Source organism: Rhinolophus hipposideros (genome assembly GCF_964194185.1).
Source record: "Rhinolophus hipposideros genome assembly, chromosome: 23".
NCBI classification, from domain to species: domain Eukaryota; kingdom Metazoa; phylum Chordata; class Mammalia; order Chiroptera; family Rhinolophidae; genus Rhinolophus; species Rhinolophus hipposideros.
In genome coordinates, this window is record NC_138069.1 from 6,063,448 (window position 1) to 6,089,455 (window position 26,008).

The following is a 26,008-nucleotide window of genomic DNA, read 5'->3' on the forward strand; positions in this document are numbered from 1 at the left end:
AGTAAGGTGGGGGGAGGAGGTAGAAGGGGGGGAAAAAAAGCAACAGACCAAAAGCTGACCAAATTGCTCTTTAATTATCTTATCTTGATTAATGTTGCCTGAGGTAAACACACCTTGGGCAAAGGAGAACTTTGGTCTTATTCCAGGATGCTCATATGGGATTTCTGCCTCCACAGTAATTGGACTATATTGTCAATTACAAACTACCTTGGCCAGTCCCATCTCAGTTTAAGTTTTTGCTCATGTCCCTGCAAAACTCATTTTGAAAAATTATGTACTTCTTTGTACATTCAAAATTCATTAACTTTATACAAGTCTAAATATTTTCTTTTAAATCATGCAATTTAGAGGGTGTCGTGTGTATGTATATATGCTTAACATAAATTCATCAAAACCTTGATGCCACAGATTAAGCTCCTTTAACTTATAGAAAATATATATTACTTTACTTTCAAGCCTCTCAGCCATATCAGATTGACTTTCAAACATCTTAATACTGTCCTGGTTATAATACCTTACTCCACACTCTTAGTTCTTAGAGACACAGGCACCCAGGCTGGGCATGACAGAGCTGTGCATTCTCTGAATGTCCAGTTCTTTGGCATCCTAGAGGTGAGAGTTGTTTGTGTTAAAGTAGCCGTGGGTTCATAAACCATAAAATTCATATGGGTAAGAGACAAATAAAGTGGGTGAAGGGTAACTGTGAAAGGGATGGTAAGAAAGGAGCCATGGATTGCTGATGCTTTTTAAGGCAGATCAATTTTCAGGGAGTTCATATACAAGTTATGGAAAAGGTCAGGAAATTTATTCTGTTAACACCATCCATACCCGAAGCTTGAAAACAGAAGTATGCTAGGTGAAATGAGTCACTCACAAAAGAACACATAGGTATGATTCCACTTATATGTAGTTCCTAGAGTAGTCAAAAATCACAGAGACAGAAGTAGATGGTGGTTGCTGGGGGCTGGAGGAGGGGGCGTGTGGAGATAGTGTTTAATAGGTGCAAAGTTTCACTTGAGGAAGATGAAGAGTTATGAAGATGGATGGTGGTGATGTGAATGGACTTAATGCCACAGAACTACACATTAAAAAATTTTAAAACGGTAAATTTTATATTATATATATATTATACCACACCACTACCACCAACGAAAAATTTCCATGCCAAGTATCATCTGGAAAGTCTTTTTATATACCCTCAGAGTTTGCAAACCTCATTTTGAATTACAGGGCATGTAAGACTTTTGGATGATAAGATCTGAAATTCCTTTCTTAGCTCCAGAATCCTTAAATGATTCTTACCTGCTTTAATGTCACTCAGGGCAAAAAGGCCAACACGGGTATCTCCATTCACAGACCATTTCTGTGTTTCACAGTTGGGCTGGCAGCAGTGATTCATGAACCGAGCATAGTTTCCTTTGGGACCAGCATCAATGATCCGGTCCTAGAATTCCAAGAGATGCTGCTTATCAGATACTTCCTGAGAATTCTAACATGCTGGTGATCCTATTTGTAAAGTCTGAATCTCCCAGTCATTTTCAAAGTGTACTCCCTGCATCAGTGCTAGCCTCACCATCTGGGAACTTGCTAGAAATGCAAACTCTTAGGTTGCACTTCAGATATATTAAAACAGAAACTCTGAGGTGGGGCCCAGCAATCCGCATTAGAAGCAGCTGGTTAGGTGAAGTTTGAGGACCACGCCCTAAAAGCAGCAGCTTGTCCCATCCTCTAAGTTAGGCAGCCCTGAATCCTGGCTACACATTAGAAATCACCTAAGATTTTAATACTGATGCAAGGCCCATCCCAAACAAAGATGAGAACAGCTGGAGGTGAAGACTGCACAAACCATAAGGGTACAATTTGATAAATGTCTACAGAGTTTCACACCAGGAAAGAGTTTTGTTGCAAAACTAGTGGAAGAAAAAATAAAGATGATGATGATGATGATAAAGCTAGCAGTACCTAATATTCAGGTACAAAAAGGAATCTCAGATACACAAAAAATAAACTGTCATTAGAATGACAGAATTAGGCAAAAAGTTCCAAATACAATTCTAGGCCCCAATGAAATGAAACTCATCAGAAAATTCCTGTAATTGGAAAGCTGACTTGAGTTCCATAAGCTGAGTTCTATAGCCAATTTATATAACCTTCTCAATGCACTAATTAAATATCAACAGTTTCTCAATCTGTAGAATAAAAGAATGATTATTTACTTTTCTGGCTTCAAGTTTTAATCCTATAGGAAAAATACTAAAATATATAGCCTCCAACTTACACTGGATAGCTCAAAACTTCCACTGGAATGCTAAAAGCAGCATTGTTTTTGGCTACAGATGTATAACCAGAAATGAGCAAACTTACCTATTCCATCCACAACCTTGATCAAGCAATCTCTAGGAACATGGGGAAAGACACTATTTCGGTAGAGTACGACATGCCTACAAACACTGCGGCTAGGACAACACTAATCTCACAATTTTACCAAGTCTGAAAATAACACTTTCCATTACTTACTTTGTCTAGGGTGAGCATATAGAAATTAGTGATATCGTGTTCTTGGGCGTAACGGATTCGGGCTCTGCATTCTTCTTCATCTATTAGCTCACCCACATACTCATTCACAAATTCACCCTGGAACAAGAAATAGCTCTTGACTTACTGGGAAAAAGTACAACTGTGTTCACAGGTACACCTTACTTTAGGAAATAATAATAATAATAATAATGAAAATAACAGATTCATTATTCATCATAGATTCTCCAAAGCAGTTCACATGCATGTAACTGGTCACTTAACAAAGGTTTATTCAAGAAACATAAGAAATATGATGTTTCAAATATTTGCAATGAAAACCACCTCTTTACTCCTGCCATTTGGATAAACATAGGAATACGCTGGATGCTAAAGACCAACCAAAATGGAAGAAAGCCCACTAAGGCTCCATTGTCATGGTGAAATGGACAGTCAATGCCTTTACCTGCCCAAACACCTAAAAGTCAATTTCCCTACACTATGCACTTTCCCCTGGAACATGCCCTGTCTGCTGCCCTTCCACATTTCACGTCACTGTCCTCCAGACTCACTACATCACAGTCCTACTGGCTTTCCTTCATGTTGTCCGCTCTACGCAATGCTTTAACACTCTGACCTAAGCCAACAACTACTTATCTTTCAAGTCACAACTTAAAATAGTTTCAGAGACAAGCAAGTTCCAGGCCCTTTGCCACATGCCTACAAAACCCTTTCTGCTTCCATACTGGGTTGATTACTTGTTCAATGTCTGCCCCGCTCTAGAATGTAAAACTTACGGAAGCATGGAACGTGTCTCTTACTGATCACTGCATCTTAGGCACAATGTCTCAGCAAATGACCAAACAGACCAACCCAGATTCACTTTCTTTCCTAGAAACAAACTTCAGTGAAATCCTTCACAAAGTATAACCAGAGTAAGGTTTATTTTATTAAAACATCAAATAAGATGTAATCTACACAAAACTACACAATATTATCTATTTTTCAGAAATCTGCAGATCCTTCCAAGTTTGAAGTTGAAAATGTTACTGCATTTTCATTAGAGAAGGCCTAACCCTCCTTCATGTTTTATGACCCCCAAACCTATTTTCCCTGAGTAAAACCAGCTTTATTTTACTTGGAGGTGATTAATACATCTGAATCCTGTGCTCACTATCCCCTCTCTTACCTACAGGTGGTAGGATTTTCATAAAAAAGCAAATGAAAGCCATAGTGTCTCCGAATTTCCCTCATGTTTTCCATCCTCACACACAGTGAACATGATCAATACTGAGGATTTTGAGAGACGAGGGAGCACATCTATTCTCAAACCTCTAAACTCTAGAAGGCCATGGCAAGACACAACAGGTTAATCCCTACAGTTATTTTCCTTTATGATCAATTTTCCCATATTCACCAAGAAGAATTACTCATATTACACAATTGCAAAGAAGGAAAAAAAAATCTGGAAATTAAGAAACGTTTTCTTCACCTTTTTAATATCTGTTTTTGTTCGGAGACCCCAGCCCCTCTGTAATGTGCGAAAAATTTCAACCTCTGGGTACTGGCGCTTCGTGAAGCACTGGTTCTGGCAGCGTCCCCCAGCAGGACAGACCGTGGGGTGGCACTCATAGAGCAGCATGCGGTTGATGCACTCGGAGTCAATCCCACAGGGGTTCTCGTCAGTAGCTTTACAGTTGCAACGAGGAATCTCCGACAAGTCTGCAGTGAAGATCTGTACCCTGCCAATTGGACGGTTCACCTGCAGAAGAAACACATACTGGAGTACATCAGGCAAGTCAACACAAGACAATTCAGGACCTACAAAAGGCAGGTTTCTTTTCCTTCAAGTTGCAAGCCACATTTTACACTATTTTGAACAATCAAGATTTAGTAGCATTATTCACAATTGCTAAAACGTGGAAGAAAACCAAGTGTCCACTGACAAATAAGTGGATAGGCAAAGTGTGGTAAAAAATAATGGAATATTATTCAGCCTAAAAAGATAAAAAATTCCAAAACATGATATAACATAGATGAACCTGGAGGACATTATATTATATGAAACAAGCCAATCAAATAGATAAATACTGTATAATTCCACTTTTGTAACATAGAGTAGTCAAAATTAGAGACAAAAAGAATGGTGGTTGCCAGGGGCCAAGAGGAGGGGAGAATGAGATTTGTTTAATGGGTAGAGTTTCAATTTTACAAGATGAAGAGTTCTAGAAATGGATAGTGGCAATAGGTACAAACATTATGAATACCTACGAACTCCTAAATATGGTTAAGATGATAAATTTTATGTTACCTGTATTTTACCACTATAAAAATTTTGGAGGAAAAATTTAGGCAGTTTGACATAAAAATAAAGCCTCACTTGATAAACAAAATATAAGTCCCACAAATTTTTTTAAAAAAATTAATTTTAAAGAATCATAATTTCAAAGGAGGTAGGCCAAGTGAATTATAACTGGGTTTGTGCTATTGCCACATGGTGGCGCCACATTAGCTGCTATAGAAAAAACCACCACTCGAAGTGGTAAAGCGGTTGCCATGCAAATGTCTTTGGGTTAATAGGGGTTCCTATATGTGAAGATATATTTTAATATTTACTATCGTAATTTGAAATATTTTTAATAGACTACAGCAATATCACTCGTGCATTTTATTTAGTAGTGCTGCCAGTACTGAAAACTACAGTGACAAATCCAGTGTGATAAAACATAAAGGTCAAATAGCTGCTGTGACACTGAAGCCATTAGTTTTTACAACTACGTACTTGCAACAATGCTGAGGAGAAAAATAGACATTCCATAATAGAGATGGATTTGTACACTATGAGAATGAGTCTCCCCTACTCGGTATTAATTATTTCACTTGGGAACGGTCTGAGTCTTCAGAAACCTGTCCCATACATAAAATTTGACTATTCAGAAATTGTGTGATTTTCCTAAATTGCCTTGCAACATTTGTGAAATACAAAATATATGTAAACAGTCGAGTAAAGGGTCTAGCAAGCCTTTCAACATGGTAGATACTATAATTAAGTTCTATCTTTTAATGTTCCTTTTAATTGTTTTGTCACATCAAATATTCTAGATTACCAATTCCAATCAATCTAAAATCACTATGATTACCTAAACAGTTATTTCTATCCTCTAAATTCTCAGATCGTTTCACTTCTAACACTTTGTTTGCCTCTTATTCTTTAACAATATTATAAAATCTATAATTTGTTTGTACAAATATATTGTTCTCAACCCAGTTTTTAATAATAACTAAAAAGGACAAACATCTCACTGCCAGATCTCTTCCCAGATTCTTCAAAATACTGGTAAAAATTGCAAACCTCTTGTTAATGGAGGAATACTCTTACCACCTGCAACTGGAAGCCATAAACCTACTAAGGCAAGTTCTACAGGGATAGAAGAGCTGAGTTCAATCACCTGAAACTACAGGTCCTACACAAAGTGTATCTGAACATTCACCTCTGATTCAAGGTCCCTTTACCTGACATCAGCAACCCCCTAAAAAAGTTTCATCCTGTTCCTCCTTTTCTTTATTTAAAGGTATGTTTCAGTCCTTTCTTGACATCTGATCTAACCTGTTATTAATCCCAAGTAAGTCTCTTGCCTAATGTAAAGCAAACAAACACGTAAAACAAAACACATGGTTAAGTAAGAACAACACAGATAAATAATTGTAGGTAAATGCTCACTCTAGATCAGGACTGACACACTTTTTTGTAAAGGACAAGACAGTAAACATTTTAGGATTTGTAGGCCCTAGATCTCTGGTGCAGGTAGCTCAACATTTAACCCAAAAGCAGCAAATATGTAAATGAATAAGCATGATGGTATGCCAATAAAACTTTGGTTATGAATACTGATATTTGAATTTCATATAATCTTCATGTGCCAGGAAATATTTTACTTTTCCCCCCAACCATAGTAGGCCAGATTTGATCCATGGACTAGTTTGTTCGAAATATGTTTGTTCCAAAAAAAAAAATGAAGACACTGACCTCTAACTTTTGTGATTAGATCACTAATGGGAAGTTGCTCCATCAATTGTCAGGCTTTTAATATGGTTGATAATGCTACTCTGAAATGTCTACCTTGTTATCTGACATCTATGATTGTGGGAACTGGATCACTTTCCCTTTATTGAGGCTTACCTACATTTAGTATTATGTCTCTATGCACAGTAACTCCATTTAACTCTCAATATACAACCAGGATCCAAACCTTTTAGACCCAATTTTAGGTTTGAAGGTTTTTTTCCCCCCAACAGTTTTGACTATTTGTAAGGATTGGTATTTTATAACTTTTATTCTTTTTTAGAGGTTTACCAAAGATCAAAAAGAAAATTTACTTATTTAAAAAAAATGGAACGAAACTCATTCTATCCATTAGACCCTTCTATAAATCTAACCTATGTTATGGAATTTTAGTGTTTACTATTCTTATATCTTATAATATTTTACTATTTCACAGTAACTCATTATTATTCATCAATGTCTCCTAACTATGCAAAAAAAAAAAAAAAAGACTAAATAAGAAAATGGAATGGAATTACAAAAGCATGATGCAATAGTGAAATGGTCACACTAGTTTTTTCGTACTGCTTTGCCCAAAGTACTGTATTATCTTTCCAAGAAGACTAGGAGACTAGAGATAACATCTTTGTAATCTGTTTTTACTAGGGTTGCTAGATTTAGCAAATAGAAATCCAGGACACCAATTAAATTAGAATTTCAGATAAAGAACAAATAGTGTTTTCATTTAAGTATGTCCCATAGAATATTTGGAACATACTTAAACACACTAGACTCTAAAAATGGTGGTGAAACTGATTTCTAAGTGAAATCTCAGGCTATAAAACTTCAGAAATTCAAAACCAATGAGTACAAAAATAATGCATTTCTAATGACAAAAAAGAAATAGGGTATTCAATAATGATCTTATCACAAATATTTTGCAAGAACCTGGGTGATCTCATTTTGTTAACAGAGCTAATAGTATTCTTTCATGTTTTCTGACATTTGAGTACCAAAACCAACTTGATAAAAAAGGTTTTTAAAAGGTTTTAGTAAACACTCAAATGTCTAATAAATTTGTTCTATTCCTTTATCTTTACATCTGTAAATTATTCTTGAAAATGACTTAAAAATATTTAAAAAATGCAAAGGGCCCACTGGCCTCAGATAAGAAATGGTGACGACTCTTGTACCAGGTAACTAATGGTTCGGTGGACCTAACATGAATTCTCCAGACCTTGGGAATCCTCGTCATCCTGGTCACTGAAATTTTTAGTCATCAGCCATTACCCAAGAAGACTTACTCATGTGTATTAGCCATACTATCTGAGGACCATTTATCATTTTTTATCATGGCTCTTTGGTCCCTTTCAAAATGCCAGATGATGGCCATGAACAGAATCTAATCCAATCTTCTTGTATGAGAAGACTTCCAAGGCAACAGAAAAAAAAGAGTATCAACGCACAATTGATTTTATAAAGTGCTCACAATGTGCTAGGAATGGTGCTCTGGCACTTTGTTCTTATCTTCTTTTAAGCTTAGACTTCTACTTAAAAGTGACTCTGCTTGTGCTTCCAATTCTTGTCATGAATAGACTGAGAAGAGGGCAAGTTACACAGGGTCTCTCCTCGAGATGGAATCTCCTGAGGTCTTTTCTTACCTTTATATGTTTATAAGGTGGTGGCTTCTTATCATTCTTTCGGTCTTCTTGCAGCTGTCTTAGCTCTTTTTGAGCCTTTAACTCCTCAAACCTTGCTGCAGCTTCCTGAAGAGCTAAGAAAACACACAGCACAAGTCAATTACTCTCTGGGTAGAGCTATTTATTTCGCTTCTCCCCCCCTTTTAAGTGGGAGAAAATCCATGTTTTAGACAAAAATCATCAACACTATATGGAAAACTAAGAAGTATATATGACTTCTATTTTCAAGGAAGTTATAGTCCCCAGGGTATTCAGATATAGCATTAAGACAAAATATAATCCATCACTAAATGGCACAGTACAGCTTCAGAGGAAAATTTAAAACAAAAACAAGTTAAATAATATGAAAAAGCCCACACGTAACATTTCCTAACAACCACTAGCCTGCATCTGCTCAGTGCAGTCACTGCCTTTAAGCCTAACTCTTTCCTTGGTCTTGAACCTCCTGCTTCCAGACAACATCTTGCCTCATAGGTACCCCAGGTAGTGACACATTCCTCTGGAAGAAATCCAAAGTTGAAGTTTTCCGCTCCTTTTTGTTTATTCTCTAGAGCACCTGTCCTACTCTTGTCCTAAGACTCATTCTGTAAATATCAATTATTAGCTCTGATACAAAGGCAGACCTTCATAGATAATCTGCATTCAAGGCCTATACTTAATGCTTAAAAGATGCTTAAAAGATTGTAATATCTGAAAAGTCCAACAAAATCTTAAGATTCTCATTCTTCTCCATGTAAAGCAAAATTTTAATTCATCATTCTTGACCCAAGTTAAAAACTCTGAAAAGAATTCCAATTTTTCCCTCTTTCTTCTGTGGTTTTCCCCTATGCTATCAAGATTCTTTAAAGAAAATCTCACCTCTGATCCATCCTTTTTTCTCCATTTCTCAGTGACCATGCAGCAGAGTTTGTACTGTCTGGAGTCCTCTAACTTGTTCTAAAATTCCTTCTTTCTTCATCCTATTATCTAGCATGTCCTGCCTATCTACTCAACGTCTATCCAGTACCCGTCATCCTCTCCACCCCATGGCACTCCCTGTGACAGGCTCAAAACTCTGCTCTGACCATAGAACTTACCTACCTTTTCAGGCAAATAGCCCAGTGCTCTCCCACCCCATGCTTAAACTATACCAAATATTTGCAGGTCACTAACTCAGCATGTTAGAATGAAGATGTGCTTTCACATTTGCTTTCTTCTTGTTACAACATTTTAAGTTAACTTCTTCACAGTCAGTGTACGGATTAAAAAATTGGATTCTGGTGCCCAACTCCCAGCATTTGAAACCTTCCTCTATCATTTACCAGCACCGGGACCTTGGGCAAGTAATTTAACTTTTATGGGTCTCAGTTTCCTTATCTGTAAGATAAGGATAATGGCATCTAACTTATAGGATTGCCACAAGGATTTAATGCAAAAAACAAACTAAACAGGGCCTGAAAACAAACAGCAACTATTACCATTATGGTTCATTCTTCAAAGCATCACATAGGAAAGAAGCTACACGTTATTTCCACACTTTGGTCCCCAGTGCAGTCATGCTTCCTCCTGGTGTGCTCCTATAGCATACCATGCACACTTCTACAACACTCAGTAAATGCAATTTTAACTGCTGGTACCTGTGTCCAAATCCCCTATAAAAACATGTGCTCCTTGAAGGCAGAGGCACCCAGCCAGCCCAGGATCAAGGAATAGAAAGAGCAGAATCCCAGAGCTTTGGCAGGCTCAGACTTGCAGTATTCCCTGCACTCCCCGATCTCCCACAGCCTCGGTAGTGGCCAGCTCTGTGCAGACAAAGATGTTGGCGACTGGGTCCCTCACCATCTGAGATGACAACACTCATCCTAATACTATAATCCTATAGTATTAGTACTGATAGCCCTTATCTACACAGAAACCACATGGCCAACAGGTAAGTGAGGACCCACTGAAGTAACACGAGGCAAATAGGACCTTTGAGAATGTCTTCCCTATGGACATCGTTCTCATTCCCCTTCTCATACAGGAAGTTTTCAACTGCCTAGAATCTTCTTGCACTTCACCAGGCAGATTCACTTTCTTAGAACCCTTTTTGCCTCACCATGCGGACAAAATCTTATACTTAAATGTCCAATTAGATTCAAATAACAAGTGATACCTGTATTGCCTTTCAAAGGACAACTAATGGAAGAAGATAATTATCATTACCAGAATACCAACTATGTGCCCTGAAGGTTGATTTTTTTCATTATCTCACTAAATAATCAGAGCAAACTTTACTCATTATATAGTAGAGAAAACAGAGGCTATTAGTTGATTTGACCCGTTTGGCCCCAAATGTCCCCCACTCCTTCACTGCTAGGCCAGCTTATAAAAATCTCTTTTGATTCAGAATATTTATGTTTTGACTTTCACTATCTTATTTTGCTCTATAATTTTAGGTGAGTTTTATTTCCCCCCAGGAAACTAAAACAACAATAAAAAAAAAAAAAAAAACCCTCCTTGGAATAAATGTGGCTCTGCTAGAGATTGTGGCCCTTGCCTAGCAAACCAATGTTTATTCTATTAAACAGTTACGAAACTTCAGTACTTGAAAAGATGTTGAGAAAATAGAACTTGTAAGACAACAAAAACCTCCCTTAAGGAAATTCCAGTTAAGAAAAGGTTAGGCTCAAAAACAATGAGTTATGTGGGTCAACTTCCCTGCAAAATCCTGTAGCTGCAGCCACATACACCCTCAGAGGGCAGAACACAGCTGCTAATGGAATGTATGTGAATTCTAACACAGAGCAGATACTCAGGCAACAAGGTCTATGCTAGTCTGAGAAACAAAATGGATAGTTACCTTTTTTGTATGTTCCATCTACTCCTTTGCCCATCTTATCCTTGCTGCTCACATCCCCTTCCATGTAGGGAAAGACCCGGGCCTGGTGGGTCCACAGATAGTCATTAGACCCAAAGAAAAGCACAGGGAACTCGCCCACATCATGTCTCATCTTATCGATGTTGGAAGGCACAGCTCGAGGATGGCAGATCTCAGCTGGCCACCACCTAGGAAAGGAGAAAACAAAGATGGGAAACTCTGGAAGACTGCAAGGCACTAGTAAAATAACCTACTTTTAGGATAGAATAAGGAATAGCAATGTCTGTCTATTCACATTAAAGTCTGACCTTCAGCAATCTTCTAGTCTAACCAGAGAACAAAATCCTGAGAAGATCCATCCCCTCCCTCCCTCCCTCCCTCCCTCCCTCTCTCTCTCTCTCTCTCTCTCTCTCTCTCTCTCACACGCGCGCGCACACACACTCCCTCAGACTCAGTTAGTCTACGTCAAGGAATCTATAAAAGGAAATAAGTAGAAATAGAAACAAAGTCTTATGACTATAATGTTCACTGAAGAATTATCTATAAGGATGACAACCTGGAAATCATCTAAATGCTTAATATTAAGGGAATAATAAAAGTAATTATGGTACACTATACAATGAAATACAATTTGGCCTTTAAAAAGGAAATTTTCAGTAATTACTAGGGGATAGAACAATGACACCAAGAAAGTCTCCCCGCAAAGCACATAAATACAACAACTTTAGGAAAACAATTTGGCATCAACTATTAAACCTGGAAACCTCTACCCTGCTATTATATCCTGAGAAAGCCCTAGAGAAGCTCCTATGAGTGTACCCCAAGAAACATTGACAAAACGTTCACAGTCCAAATGAGAACGAACAGCTGAAATCAACTACACTGTGTAACTATAGGGTGTGAATGAACTAGAACATGGTGCTGACCATAATAAATCAAGAGAATAATAGTGAACGGGGGAAAAAAAAAGTTGTGGAAAAATATAGCAAAAATAACCTGTTTATATTTAAAAGTCCAAAAAACATGTAGCATAAAACATTATACATATGGCAAAACTATACAGCAAGGCAAAATAATAAAAACACAAAATGCAGCATAGTGGTTACCTCTGGGTGTGAAGGGCATGGAGGGAGACTCAAAAGGACAGTAACGCACTTTCTTTAACTGGGAGGTACATACATAGGTGCACAGGTGTTCCTTTTATTATTCTTTAAAATCATGCATGTTACAATATTCTTTTGTATATTGCATGATCAATAAAAATAATTTTAAAAAGCAAGACACAAAACTGAGTATTAAACTATAAAGACCATTACTTTGAAGGAGCATGTACTGGTGTGTCTGCAAGTAAATATGCCAAAATGTTAACAATGTATCTTCTGTGTTTGTAAGGTCATGGGCTTGTTTTCATTAATGAATTTTCTACAAGGTGATATGTATTTATTCCCATGACCACAAACATAAAGTGAGTTCTTTTATTAGATTGGTACAAAAGTAACTGCAGTTTAAAAAGTTAATAAAATTGCAAAAACCGCAATTACTTTTGTACTAACCTAACAGAATGTAAAATTAATGCGGGGTTGGGTGGACCTTGCTTAATCAGGGAGATCATTTTTTAAAAATTAAGTACTGTATGGAAGAGATCCTAAGAAACGGGAAGGTGAAAGAAATGACCACTAATCTCCATGCTCACTCACCTGTATCGTCCAACCTTTACCCAGACAATTTCCCTGTAGTGTGGCTTTTTGCCTGCCTTACAGTCATTGCAATACCAGTTTCCTTCAGGGATATCAATGTTCAGGCATTCCCGATGAAAAGCAGCAGGACAAGAATCACAGCACAGAAGGCTGCCTCCTATAAAAATAAAAACTCTGGCACTCAGAATCACAAGGTTGCATATAAAGACCCAGCTAAAACAGATTTTGCTCAGCTCCTAACCAATTATTTCTCTCTCAGCCAAGGGCCTGGTAATTTAATCAGTTATTCAGAAAGACTTTCATACAAGAGTATTCCCTTTCCAATATTCCTGAACCACACCCCTGAGGGTTTGTTAGATTCACAGCAAATAAACATGAGATCTTATTGGCAAAATCAGGTTAGGGCAAACCTCTAAAAGTTGTGTATGTATATATACACATATATACATTACTTCCTCTTCACTAAAAGGTAACACACTAAGAGAATATCAATGACACACAATGACCAGAGTATACAGAGCACACAAGCTTTAACTAATGTCAGATTTGCGCACTAAGATCATGAGACCTTGGGGAATTTATTTTCCTGAGCTTTAACTTCCTCAATGGTTACGGTGTTTCTACAATGAACAATAAATAAGCAAATCTGTCTCAGGAGTAAACAAGTGAATAAACTGCCGAGTAGTGTCTGACAGGTAACCAGTCTCTGTAAGGTCAGTTCTTTCCTTCTTTTTAAATTATTAACTTTTTAATCTTTTTTATGTTTGGCACTCTCATGGCACTTATGACCACTTTTCAGAATAACATTTATAAATACATAAATGTAATACATAAAATAAAAAGAACACTGATCAAAATATTAGAACAAGAGATTAGTTATATAAGTTTCTTTGTAATGCATAAATAACGATCTAGCAGTAGTAATGACTGCAAATATTTCAAAATATCAACAACTGCAATAATTGTTATTTTCATTGGTGACTAAAATCACAGGTACTAATGTGGTTTGTTGATGTAAGTTTCCCCTCTCCGTCCAAGTTTTCAGATACTAGGCTTATTACCGTGTTTCCTCGAAAATAAGAGCTAGCCGGACAATCAGCTCAAACGCATCTTTTGGAGCAAAAATTAATATAAGACCAGGTCTCATATCATATATCATACCAGGTCTTATACTAATGTTAGCTCCAAAAGACACATTAGAGCTGACGGTCCAGCTAGGTCTTATTTTCAGGGAAACACGGTACAGAAGCTCTCTTATCTGTGTTGTATACTGCAGCTCAGATTCAGAGTGAGATTTCATTTGGGAAAAAAGTCTGTTGCTATAAAACAAGTTTGAAAAACTTGTTTACTCAATACATATAACCTATACTCTATGCTCTGAAACTCATTTAGCTATTCTTGTGCATTTCGTGGATGAGTCAAGCATTGGGACATTAGGAGTTACCTAGAGTCACAGAAGTTTAACTGCCCCAATAATGTAATAACTTCTACAACATTCCTATCTATGCTTAGTTATCTGCTGAGTCACAATATAATAATAGCACAGTTTACCAACTAACTACATGGGCTTAGTAGAAAAATCCTTTTCCTAAGCTGGCATTCATGATATACCAGAAATATTTCACATGCAATAAGACATTTGATCAAAAAAGGATATAACATAAAAAGAAATCTAGACAGAATACCCAGTGAAAAAAGGCCAAGGGTCAGAGCTGAGGGGAATCAGTTTTGCACGGAAGGCCATAATGGGATATGAGCTGAAGGGGAATATGAGGAAAGAAGTCAACAGGATTAATCTAAGTAGACAGGTGGGAAGTAGGCAGGACAGTCTGTGGTAGCAGTATAGGATATACAGAGAAGAAAAGACCAGAAGATAAAAGAGGGAAAACTGCATGAATCATCAGAGGAAACCAAAAGATGAAAAAGTGACATTTGGTGGAAAAGGGTAAGAGAAAATAAATTTGAAACATATTTCTGTATTCTAAGGATTGATTCCTTTCAATTTAGGAATTTACCATGTTATTATCCTAATACTCTGCATAGTTACCTTGAGTTTTCTCCTATACATGGGCCCCCAAAAATGTCCTAAGAATAGTCTCTGTGTTCTAAACAGCAGGATAATCTTAAATAGTGAGATCAGAAGTTCCTCAGGCTTTTGGGCCTTAGGACTACTTTATACTAAAAAAAAAAATAAGTGAGATTTAAGCTTTTGTTTATGTGGAATAAAAATATTGATATTTACCAGAGATTAAAACTAAGAAAATTTTTTAAATATTAATTTATTTTTAAATAACAATAAATCTACTGTTAACATAAATAACATTTTTGTGAAAAAACTATATTTTTCAAAAAAAAAATTTTTAGTGATGGGACGGCCCCACATTGGCCACTGAGCTGCGCCCTCCACAACTAGACTGAAACAACCCACTTGACTTGGAGCTGATGGGTGCTGGAAAAACACACTTAAATAAATACAAGTAAAAAAAAAAAAAATTAGTGAGCTCAGTGTTTTACACTTTTACAAATATTTTTAAATTTACTGCAATATGTTGTTTGGATGATGTCCATGAAAAAACCTGATGTCAGAGATAGTTGGAAAATGAAGTATTTTAATGATTTGCTTAGTAACTGTACATATTCCTTCTTTGATACTATTCACTAAAACTCCACATGGGAGACTTCATTTGCAATGTCAAATCTGAAACCACATCAATAAACGTTTAGTAGAATTACATTAAAATTCATTGATCTGCCTTGCAGTTTCAATGGTACTTGTATATATGCATGCTTTGTTAACATCGTGCATTGGTCATATGAAAAACGTTGGTTTGCTGAGTCTGGTAGATCTTCCCAATGTGGATTTATTTCATTGTGTACTATTAAAATGTCATTTTTGTTAATGTCACTATGATTTCATCAGTAATACCAGGAAACTGTTAAGCTCAGGATAGTAGATAATATTTTCCAAAATTCTAATTTTCACTCATATTTTATCACTGGCAACAATTTCTGTCAGTCGTTTTCCTTGAATCAATAGGCTCATTTTCATCCATTTTCAAGAAAATGTCTGACAAATATCCAAGTATAAAGAGACACAGTTTGTCAATACATTCTTACAACTAAAAATGGTTTTCCATGAACAAAGAAGCTAGTTCAGATTGGCAACTTCATTGCATGACTGTTTTTGCCATCACGGAACCACTTTACATGTACTTCCCATTTTATCACACAGAATATTAGAACAATGATCACTTCAGGATTGAGATTTAATAAAAATCAGTAAATTTTACCTCTTTATGAAGGATACTCTTATGTGAAATTTCCATGTTTTTACTGCAAGTGTGTGGTAACAAAGAATACAATGAATGCTTTTACTTGCATGGTTTACAGCCAACACCTTGATTTGTGCTACGGTGCCAATTTTACCCACCACTGGTTTTGCACCATCAATGCAAATGTCAAAAAAGTGAAAAACACAAGTAACATCTTAGTATTACTATGAAAAGAGCTTGAATGATATCACTGAAGTCCCTGAAAGAGCCTCTGGGCGTTCCCTGCTTCCCAAGGATACATGAATCACTTTGAGAGCCGCTGCTGCAGCTACTAAGTTTTCTTGGGGACTCAGTTATCACTATGAGTATCCATTAATGGACTGGGTAGCTTTTCAGAGTCCAACCCAAAGTTAGGACTGTAATCACATGGGTACTTCTATTCTGAAACCATCTCATTCATTTCATCCCATTCTGAAGTTAAAAACTGCCTGAAACTGTTTGATCTTCCTGTGTTCAAGAAACACGAAAAAACGAAGAAAAAACGTGGAGCCTGCACTTCAGCACCTGTTTTCATTCTAAGAGTAGAATTACAGAAAGTTACATTTAAGTGCTATTCAAAAACAAAACGCTGTTTTTAATTTTCTTCTAAACAGAAGAAAGATGATATGATAATAGGCAGCAGTGTTCACCACAACAGTCTTATAAGAAGCAGACATTATAAGAACAAAAAGCAATGTATGATGCCATCAACTTTTATACAGGACAACAACAAAGTTAACATATCTGAAACCAAAAACAACACACTCCTCTTTGTGCATTGAAACAAGTTCCACTTTCCACCCAAATTAGCACTTAATATTCTATTTGGTTATATTAGCACCATAACTGGGGAACACAAAATGTCCTGATGCGAAACCTAGTCAGTAGGTGTATCTTGTCCCTAAATTGTCATGTATATAAATCTTGAGAGAAAAAAAGCAGATATTCAAAAAAAGAAAAGGAAAACTGTAACAAAAAAATTAACAAAATTTAGCCAATTTCAAAAAGAATGAAGAAAGTGGATAAGAGAACCAGAGCTACCCTAAAACCCAGAAGATAGTGGATCAATGTCCACAAAAATCTAAGAGAAAGAGCATGTAGCCTAAACATTTATAGTAACCCAACCAACATGTGTTTCTGCTTGTCGTACGGGGCGGCCTGTGGGGTCTCTGGTCCCGCTCCCCAAATAAGAACGCAGGACATGGTGAGGCCAAAAAGGAACACCCACGGAGCCATAGGTAGGGGAGTCATCTCGCTACAGTCTCACTGGCGGCTGGGTTGGAGACACAGGAAGCAGGAGCCACAGAATCCGCAATCCACACTCCACCACACTCCGCACTTGCTATGTCAGCCACCATCTTCTTGCTGGACCCCATTTGCTGCTAGCGTAGCCACAGCAGTTATATTAGTGCCCAATGGCTCACTGGTTACAGCTGATGGCCATCCAATCACAGTTGATGGCCATTTAGACCTGAGCCAGCACGTTTCCAAGTGAGGCCCAGAGCCTGGAAACTGCACTTCTGGCTCTGTCCCCACACTCCACCCCTACAAGGTCTCGCCTCACAATCTACGCGACAAACGTCTTCCGCGAGGGGCCCTGTACGAGGAGCCTGAGATGAATGCAATATCCTGGACATAGCCAGGCTCTCTGGGCACAGCCAGACTTCCTGGGCTTCTTAGGGTACCACCAGTCTCCCCAGGCACAGAAAGGGCTCTCAGGGCACTACCACCCTCTCTGGGCACAGCCAGACTTCCTGGACTCAGCCAGGGCTCTCAGGGCACCACCACTCTCTCTGGGCCTCTCAGGGTACCGTGCTAGAACAACAGCGGCTCACAGTCAAGGTGCTTACATATTCTCAATGGCTGCCAGTAAAGACACAAAAGCAAACTGCCAGTTCCATTACATGGTGGCATGTTCCCAAACAGTCAAGCAGTCCATTAAATTAGGGATAGAAGGCAATTCCCCATAGTCCATAGTCATTCGCCAGGGCTGTCTGAGGGGTGAGGGACGGACAACCTTGACCTCACCCGCATCTCCCATGGAGGACTCAGCAAGCCTTTCCTCCTGGGACAAGTGCCGCATCTAGGCTGCCTCAGCAAGCACTTCCCAGCCCGCAGGGCCGCAACGACCTTCGCTTTCTCTGACCTATGCTGGTTGGGGAACTGTCCACGTCTTCCCACCCCTCCACAGGGGTCCAGCTCTCCGGCAGCTGCTCCTCCTGGTCTTCCCAAGACTGAGGGTTCATATGCACAAACTGCTCCACCGCCCTTTGGAGTGCTTTGGTCGGCACCGTACCCTGCTCGCTGTGCCATCTGTCATGCAGGGCGGACTGCGGGGTCTCAGCTCCCGCTCCCCACATAAGAACGCAGGATGCGGCTAGGCCAAAAAGGAACACCCACGGAGCCATAGGTAGGGGAGTCATCTCGCTACAGTCTCGCTGGCGGCTGGGTTGGAGACACGGGAAGCAGGAGCCACAGAACGCGCAGTCCACACTCCGCCACACACCACGCTTGTAGGCTCAGCCACCATCTTCTTGCTAGTCCTCATTTTCTGCTAGCGTAGCCACAGCAGTTATATTAGTGGCCAATGGCTCACTGGTTACAGCTGACGGCCAACTAGCCACAGCTGATGGCCATCCAATCACAGTTGATGGCCATTTACTACCTGAGCCAGCACCTTTCCACCTGAGGCCGAGAGCCTGGAAACTGCACTCCTGGCTCTGTCCTCACACTGCTATAGAGGCAAATGACCAACAGCCTCAAGTAGAGAATTACAGCACCTATGGTTGCTTCTTAGAAGTTCAGACAACCAAGAGCAAAATTAAAATAAGGAATTCAGAACTACAAGCACCACAGTAAATAGAAAAGCAATGAACACTAAGTCCTCCACTTCACTAGCAAAAATCAGTCTATGAGAAATGGAAAGAAATTGTGAAGAATAATATTAACTCTGTTCCACAGGAGAAATATTTTTAAATTGAAAAACAATATAAAGGGCTGGCCCGGTGGCTCAGGTGGTTGGAGCGCTGTGCTCCTAATGCCAAGGTGGCCAGCTCGATTCCCACATGGGCCAGTGAGCTGCGCCCTCTACAGCTAAGATCGGCGACCGACCGCCTCAGCCGGCGGGAGCGCACGGCTCATAATTCCAGCGTGGGCCAGAGAGCTGTGTCCTACACAACTAGACTGAGAAACAAGGGCTTGAACTGGAGTGGGGGGGTGAGGGGATGGAAGAAGGAAAGGGGAAAAAATAAAACTATAAATTTTTTCCCTTTCACTTTATAACACCTTTTAGGAACTAAAATCTCTTATAGTAAGGAAATTCATAAATTTCTTTCCTTTTGTTTCTTCAGTTTAAATCATGCTAAAATTAAAAAAAATTATACCATGATACCATCTTCTAGAATTGTTCCTACCCAGTTATCTACACCTTCCATCTGTTTATATGCACAGATGTCTGGAGGAGTATCACTTAATATTAAGCAATGTTTTTTTCTGATGGTGGGACTTTGGATGATTTGAGGTTCGTTCATTCTCTCGCCTCCAGTTTATTTTTTCCTTTTTTTTCCATCTTTATTGAGGTAGTTTACATATAATACTGTGTAGTTTAAAGTGTACAACATAATGACCTGATATGTATACACTGTGAAATGATTATACAATAAGATTAGGTAATATATCCAACATATCACAGTTACAGTTTTTTTTAAACGATCCACTGTGGGGACAGAGCCAGAAGAGCAGTTTCCAGGCTCTCGGCCTCATGTGGAAAGGTGCTGGCTCGGTTATTAGATGGCCATCAGCTGTTATTGGCTAGCCATTAGCCACTAATATAACTGCTGTGGCTATGCTAGGGGGTTGGTTGGTTGGTTGGTAGAGAAGCGGACTGTGGCTAGCAAGTAGATTCTGGATTGTGGATCGTGTTGATCCTACTTCCTGAATCTTGCCTGGCCGCCAGCAAGACTGGGGTGCAGGGAAACCCCTCGTTGGGGTACTGGCAGATGTTTACTTTTGTGTTTCGACCAGCTGCCATACAGAATATAGTGGTATGATTCCCCTATCTATGGCTCCATTGTTGTTCCTTTTTGGCCTCACCATATCCTGCACTTTTTTTTTTTTTTTTGGAAGGGGAACAGGACTTTATTGGGAAACAGTGTGTACCTCCAGGACTTTTCTCCAAGTCACATTGTTGTCCTTTCAATTCTAGTTGTGGAGGGCACCGCTCAGCCCCAAGTTGCTGTCCCCTCAGTCCTAGTTGCGAAAGGCGCAGCTCAGCTCCAGGTCCAGTTGCCATTGCTAGTTGCAGGGGACACAGCCCATCCCTTGTGGGAGTCGAACCTGCAACCTTGTGGTTGAGAGGACGCGCTCCAACCAACTGAGCCATCCAGGAGGCAGCTCAGCTCAAGGTGCCGTGTTCAATTCTGGTTGCAGGGGGTGATGCCCACCATCCCTCGCGGAACTCGAGGAATTGAACTGGCAACCTTGTGGTTGAGAGGATGCGCTCCAACCAACTGAGCCATTTGGGAGCTCAGCGGCAGCTCAGCTCACTGTGCTGTGCTCAATCCCAGTTGCAGGGGGCGCTGCCCACCATCCCCTGCGGGACTCGAGGAGCCGAACCAGCAACCCTGTGGTTAAGAGCCCACCAGCCCATGTGGGAATCAAACCAGCAGCCTTTGGAATTCGGAGCACGGAGCTCCAACCGCCTGAGCCACCGGGCCGGCCCCTATCCTGCATTCTTGTGTGGGGCGCGGGAGCTGAGTCCCTACATGACATCCACTCTCTTAGTAACTTTCAAATATACAATACAGTATTGTTAACTATAGTCACCATGCTGTACATTACATCCCCCAAACTTAATTCATCTTGTAACTAGAAGTTTGTACCATTTGACCACATTCCCCCGTCTTCCAAGAGTGATTCTGTTTCCTTTCTTGTGTATTTTTCTTTATTGCTTCAATTGTTTAACATTTTAATAAAAAATCAAGTCATTATTCAAAATAAAAATAAAACCTCTCCCTAATGGGGAACAAAACCAAATTTGAAAATTCTGCTGTGTTATCATTAACTCAGGACACCACCTCCCAATAGTTCTTATAGTGGCAATGTGAAGAAAACTTTCCAGTGCAATTGAAATATTGTATTAATCTCTTTTTAGACTATTCATACATCGCGAAGTCCTGTCTTACCTTCTGAGCACACGAAACACCAACTCACATTAACGTGCTCATGATTCCGGCAGCCCCGCCTGGGTGCAAAGTGGTTGGGGCAGATGATGCTATTAGACGCTAGGATCTTTGAGCCAGCAGCCAGGCAAAAGTCATTGGCATGGTATGCCACAGGGCAGCGGACACAGCGCATCAAACGACCTAGAAATATGAGAAGTAGGAAAACCAGGGAGGAGCAAAAGAAAAATAAAGAGATTAAATATAAAAAAATGTGAGCTATTCAAGTGTATTTGCTAGAACTGAGAAAATGTCACAAATAGAAGCAAGTACTACTACGGCAATGGGTCTTAAACATCCAATTCACTATGAAAAGCTCAGGTGGCAGGTATGTGTAAGTCGCCATAAATAGTCAGAACCCACAACTGTTTTAAGTGAGTCTGCATCATCAAGGAAAGCCCATTCAAAGCCCTGCCCATTACTCCTAGGAAACCTGGAATCACCTGCAAACTAAATGGGGGCGGTTGGGTTGGGGTGTGGGGATGTGCACAATCAGAATAAAAGACCAGCTGGGAAGAACACTAATGTGTGCTTTTGTTGCCTGGTACTCTGATTCTTAAAGCTTTTCAGGTAAATGAACCCTCTACTTCTCCCAGATGAAATATATCCTCTAACATACTTCACCAACTACAAACCATTATGAAACCACCTAAAGGCAATCTACAGTAACTTCTGAAAGGGGAAAGTAGCTGATGATTAAACTGCAATTTTGATCAAGCAAGTTAATTTACTGTACTTAAGATTGATGAGATCTACAGGGCCTGGAAACCAACTTACAATAGGTACTGCCAGTCTGATTAAAAGAAAAGTCAACACTACTAAATTTTCCTGCTCAATCCCCTGTGGGTGAAGGGGGATTCACTGGGCACACAACCATTTAACAGTAGAGAATATTTGGCGTTCAGGCAAATAAGTAATAAACCTACTATTACTGAACAGAAAGAAATTATTGTTTTCTCAACAGGCAACAGATTAAAAAACTTGAGTTTACCTACACACACACAATTTCGGAAATCTCAGTTCTCAACCTAACTATGAAGGAGAAAAAAGCTTTCAGGATGGGAATTTCCATTAAAAAAAAAAAAAAACAATAAATCAACACAAAACAAAAACCTCAGTTCTGACCTACGAGGTGTGATAAAAAAATACAGTGAATGTTTAACTATAAAAAAATTTATTACAGTAAAAGACCTATTGCCGTTAATCCCCTTCAAAATACTCCCCCTCGCTTCGAACACACTTATCCTATCGTTCTTGCCAACTTTCTGAAGCAGTTCTGGAAGTCCTCTTTCGTGAGTGTCTTTAGTCGTGCTGTTGTGGCTGCTTTCATGTCCTAAATCATTCTGATTTTGGCGAAGAGCCAGAAGTCACAAGGTGCCAGAGCGAGTAAGAAAATACCATGTTTTTATTTGACAGAAATTGCCATATACCACAAGTGAGGTGTGACACGGAGCATTGTTATGATGGAGGACAATTTATAGCACATTTTAAAACACACCTTCTCTCAACTGTAGCTCACACCTGACTGACTGCACCGAACAAACTGAAACTTGTCACAGTTACTAAGGTTCGATACGCCACTTCCAATATTGAAGCTCCCCACCTTTCCACTGGATGCACTCGGCAGCCGCATTCACTGTATTTTCTGATCACACCTCGTACATGCATGTCTGAAAGATACTGTATCTGACAACCACAGATATAAAGGGCCCAAAGGAGAAGAACACACCTGGGTCTAATGGGATAAGGGGAGGGAGGCATACAGCGTAATACTTTTTCAAACGAAACCTAACATAAAAATCCAAATATTTAAAACTACCACATTACATTATGGCTCTATGGAATACAACGTGGTGACTGCTTAACTAGTCCATTACTCTCTTCTCTCTCACATAAAATGCTGGTACTCTGACAAAAGCTAGAGAGGTCACAGAGACATGATAGATTGCCCCTGGCAATATCCCCTGCAAATGAAGCCAAGATTTTATAATTGGATTGGTCCACGGGAAAAACCCATACCTTTAGATGCAGAAACACTGGCTGGATTAGCAGCATGGCAGGTTATACAGATGTGGAGGGAGCACCGGAAGCCCTTGTTCTGCATGACAGTGGGTGGGTACTTCTGGACACATTCTTCATGGTAAAACTTTCCGCACAAGGGCAGAAGGCACCTTTTAACATCTTCCCCACTCTGTTTACATACAAAACAAGTATGGATTCCTGGGAAAGAGAAGGTAACAAATTAATAACAATTCAATAATTCATCCAATGTTAAGCCACTAGATGAAAAGTTAGTGAGTACACAATTATACACCGAATTCCAACATGGGTGTATGTGTGTGGGGGTGTGTTCCCAATTCTTCAACACCAGCTGTTTATCCTACAATTCAAGTCAGACACTATCTACCTGGAGATAACATCTAAGGGTTCAGACCTACAAGACTGCCTGCCTCACCCTTCAGACACCAGTTGCAGTCTAGGTTGTCATCTGTACTTCTGAACAACTGGCTATGAATCAGAGGTTCCCACAATCACCTTCTTGGGTTCGATTAATTTGTTAGAGCAGCTCACAGACTTCAGAGCCTCGTGTAACTCACTAGATGACCAGTTTGTTATAAAAGGATGTAACTCAGGAGCAGCTAAAATACCATGCATAAGGCAGTGTATGGGGAAAGGGCTCAGTTTCCTCGTACTCTCCAAGAACACCACTCTCCCATAATCTCCACTGTGTTCACCAGCTCAGAAGCTGTCTGACCCCAGCCTTTTAAGTTTTAATGGGTGCTTCATTACATAGGCACGATGGGGGACTGATTCAACCTCCAGCTCCTCTCCCCTCACAAGGTCGGGGGGGTGGAACTGAAAAGTTCCAACCTTCGTAATATGATTGGTTCTATAGGCAAACAGTCCCCATCCTTACTTAGGTGGGTCCAAAAGTCACCTCGTTAAATACCAAAAGATACAGACAAAGGACATGTGCTAGAAACTTGATGAAAACTAAATTATGTATTTATCATACATCACAGTATCACAGTAAGAAACTTTGTAACGCACTGATCAGGCTGACGACATGAACTCAATGAACAATTTTAATATCACCATTAAGCAGGAAACTGACAATACATGCTTCCTGACATGATGTAATAGGAAGTACACATCACCTTGCCAGAAAAAAACTGATGTGAAACTAACCCAGCCTCTAGATCTAATTACAAGTTTCCAGGAACTATGGAGGATAGAGAAGAAAGTTAGAGGGACACCTGAAAGATGCAAACAACCAAATTTAGACTGGGGAAAATGTAGCAGGACAAATGACCACTGTCTGAAGACATAAATGACATTAAAATATAGGGCGAACGGGATAGTATAGGGAGAAGGGGATAGTGCTGTTGTTGATTAGGAGAAATTTAAGAGAAATATCAAAAAAATAAAACACAGGGATCTTATTTGGATCTTGATTCAAAACACTGTAAAAAGACATCTTCAAAACAAGAGGGAAAATCTGAAAATGGGGCTGCGTAATAGGTAGGTTATTGTGTAATTTTGCTACACATCAGATATATTTTTTCAAAGTTGTCAGAAAGACCTTTTGAAATAAATCGGTAAAAATGACCCAGAAATAAAGTTGATAACTACTGAAGCTAAGTGATGAAAGCACGGAGATTCTTTACACTGCTCTCTCTACTATGTCAAAGGATTTCTGTGAGAAAAAGTTTAAGGGGGGAAAAACGCATTTTACCTCTCTCTGAGAAGCAATACGATGTAAAGGAAAAAACCCAGGCTTGAGATCTGAACATGAATCCTGCCTCTGGCACTTGCTGGAAATAGCTCATTAAAATAACCCACCTCATCTACAAATAGTGAGATAACCCAACTAATAATGATTTTAGGAAAAAATTTAAACATGTATTTGGATAGAAGCAAATTCTTGCCTGATGCTGAATAACTGGCAGCCAATATTAACGAATGAAGGTGTGGCCACCCCATTGTAGGAAAACAGGGTGAGCCACAGCAGTAAGAAATGACTCCCTTATTCTTACTTTATTCAGCTTTACTAAAACTAGGGTAAAATTTCCTACCCTCAAAAATAATAACCTCTTTGTACCTCACATCATATGCAAAAATTAATTTAAAATATAGATCATAGGCCTAAATGTGAAAACTAAAACAATAAAATGTTCAGAAGAAAATCTTTATGACCAGTGTTAAGCAAGATGTCTTAGATACGACACCAAAGCAAAGTCCACAAAAAGAACAACTTGATAAACTGGACATTATCCAAATTAAATACTTCTGCTCCTCAAAACACTATTAAGAAAATAAAACAAGCCACAGATTGGGAGAATAATTTTAAAAAGCATATATCTGATAAGGAACTTGCACCCAGAATATACATAAAGAACTCTTAAAACTCAACAAGTAAGAAAATAAACAACTTAATTTAAAAAAAAATATTTGAACAGACACTACATCAAAGAGGATAGCAAATAAGCACAAAAGATGTGCAGTATCATTTGTCATTAAGGAAATACACATTAAAACCACAATGAGATACCACTACACGTCTATCAGAATGGCTAGAATTAAAAAAGGCTGACAGTACCGTGTTGATGAAGATGTGGAAGAACAGAAACTCTCCTATATTGCTGATGGGAATGAAAATGGTGCACACAATTTGGAAAATAATTT

The 26,008-nt window shown here is 39.1% G+C and overlaps 1 protein-coding gene across 9 annotated transcripts in view; it reads right to left on the reverse strand.

Annotated features, from left to right (window-relative positions):
* Window positions 1–26,008, reverse strand: part of NSD1 (nuclear receptor binding SET domain protein 1) — a 153,296-nt gene that overhangs the window by 7,171 nt on the left and 120,117 nt on the right. For all 9 annotated transcript variants that reach the window (XM_081036338.1, XM_081036333.1, XM_081036337.1 and 6 more), the window contains 8 exons: window positions 23,342–23,542; window positions 21,287–21,466; window positions 12,793–12,949; window positions 11,078–11,283; window positions 8,218–8,330; window positions 4,007–4,276; window positions 2,518–2,634; window positions 1,303–1,444 (listed from right to left, as the gene is read on the reverse strand). In XM_081036338.1, the coding sequence (XP_080892464.1) occupies window positions 1,303–1,444; window positions 2,518–2,634; window positions 4,007–4,276; window positions 8,218–8,330; window positions 11,078–11,283; window positions 12,793–12,949; window positions 21,287–21,466; window positions 23,342–23,542 (1,386 nt within the window). The remainder of the gene's footprint in view (window positions 1–1,302; window positions 1,445–2,517; window positions 2,635–4,006; window positions 4,277–8,217; window positions 8,331–11,077; window positions 11,284–12,792; window positions 12,950–21,286; window positions 21,467–23,341; window positions 23,543–26,008) is intronic.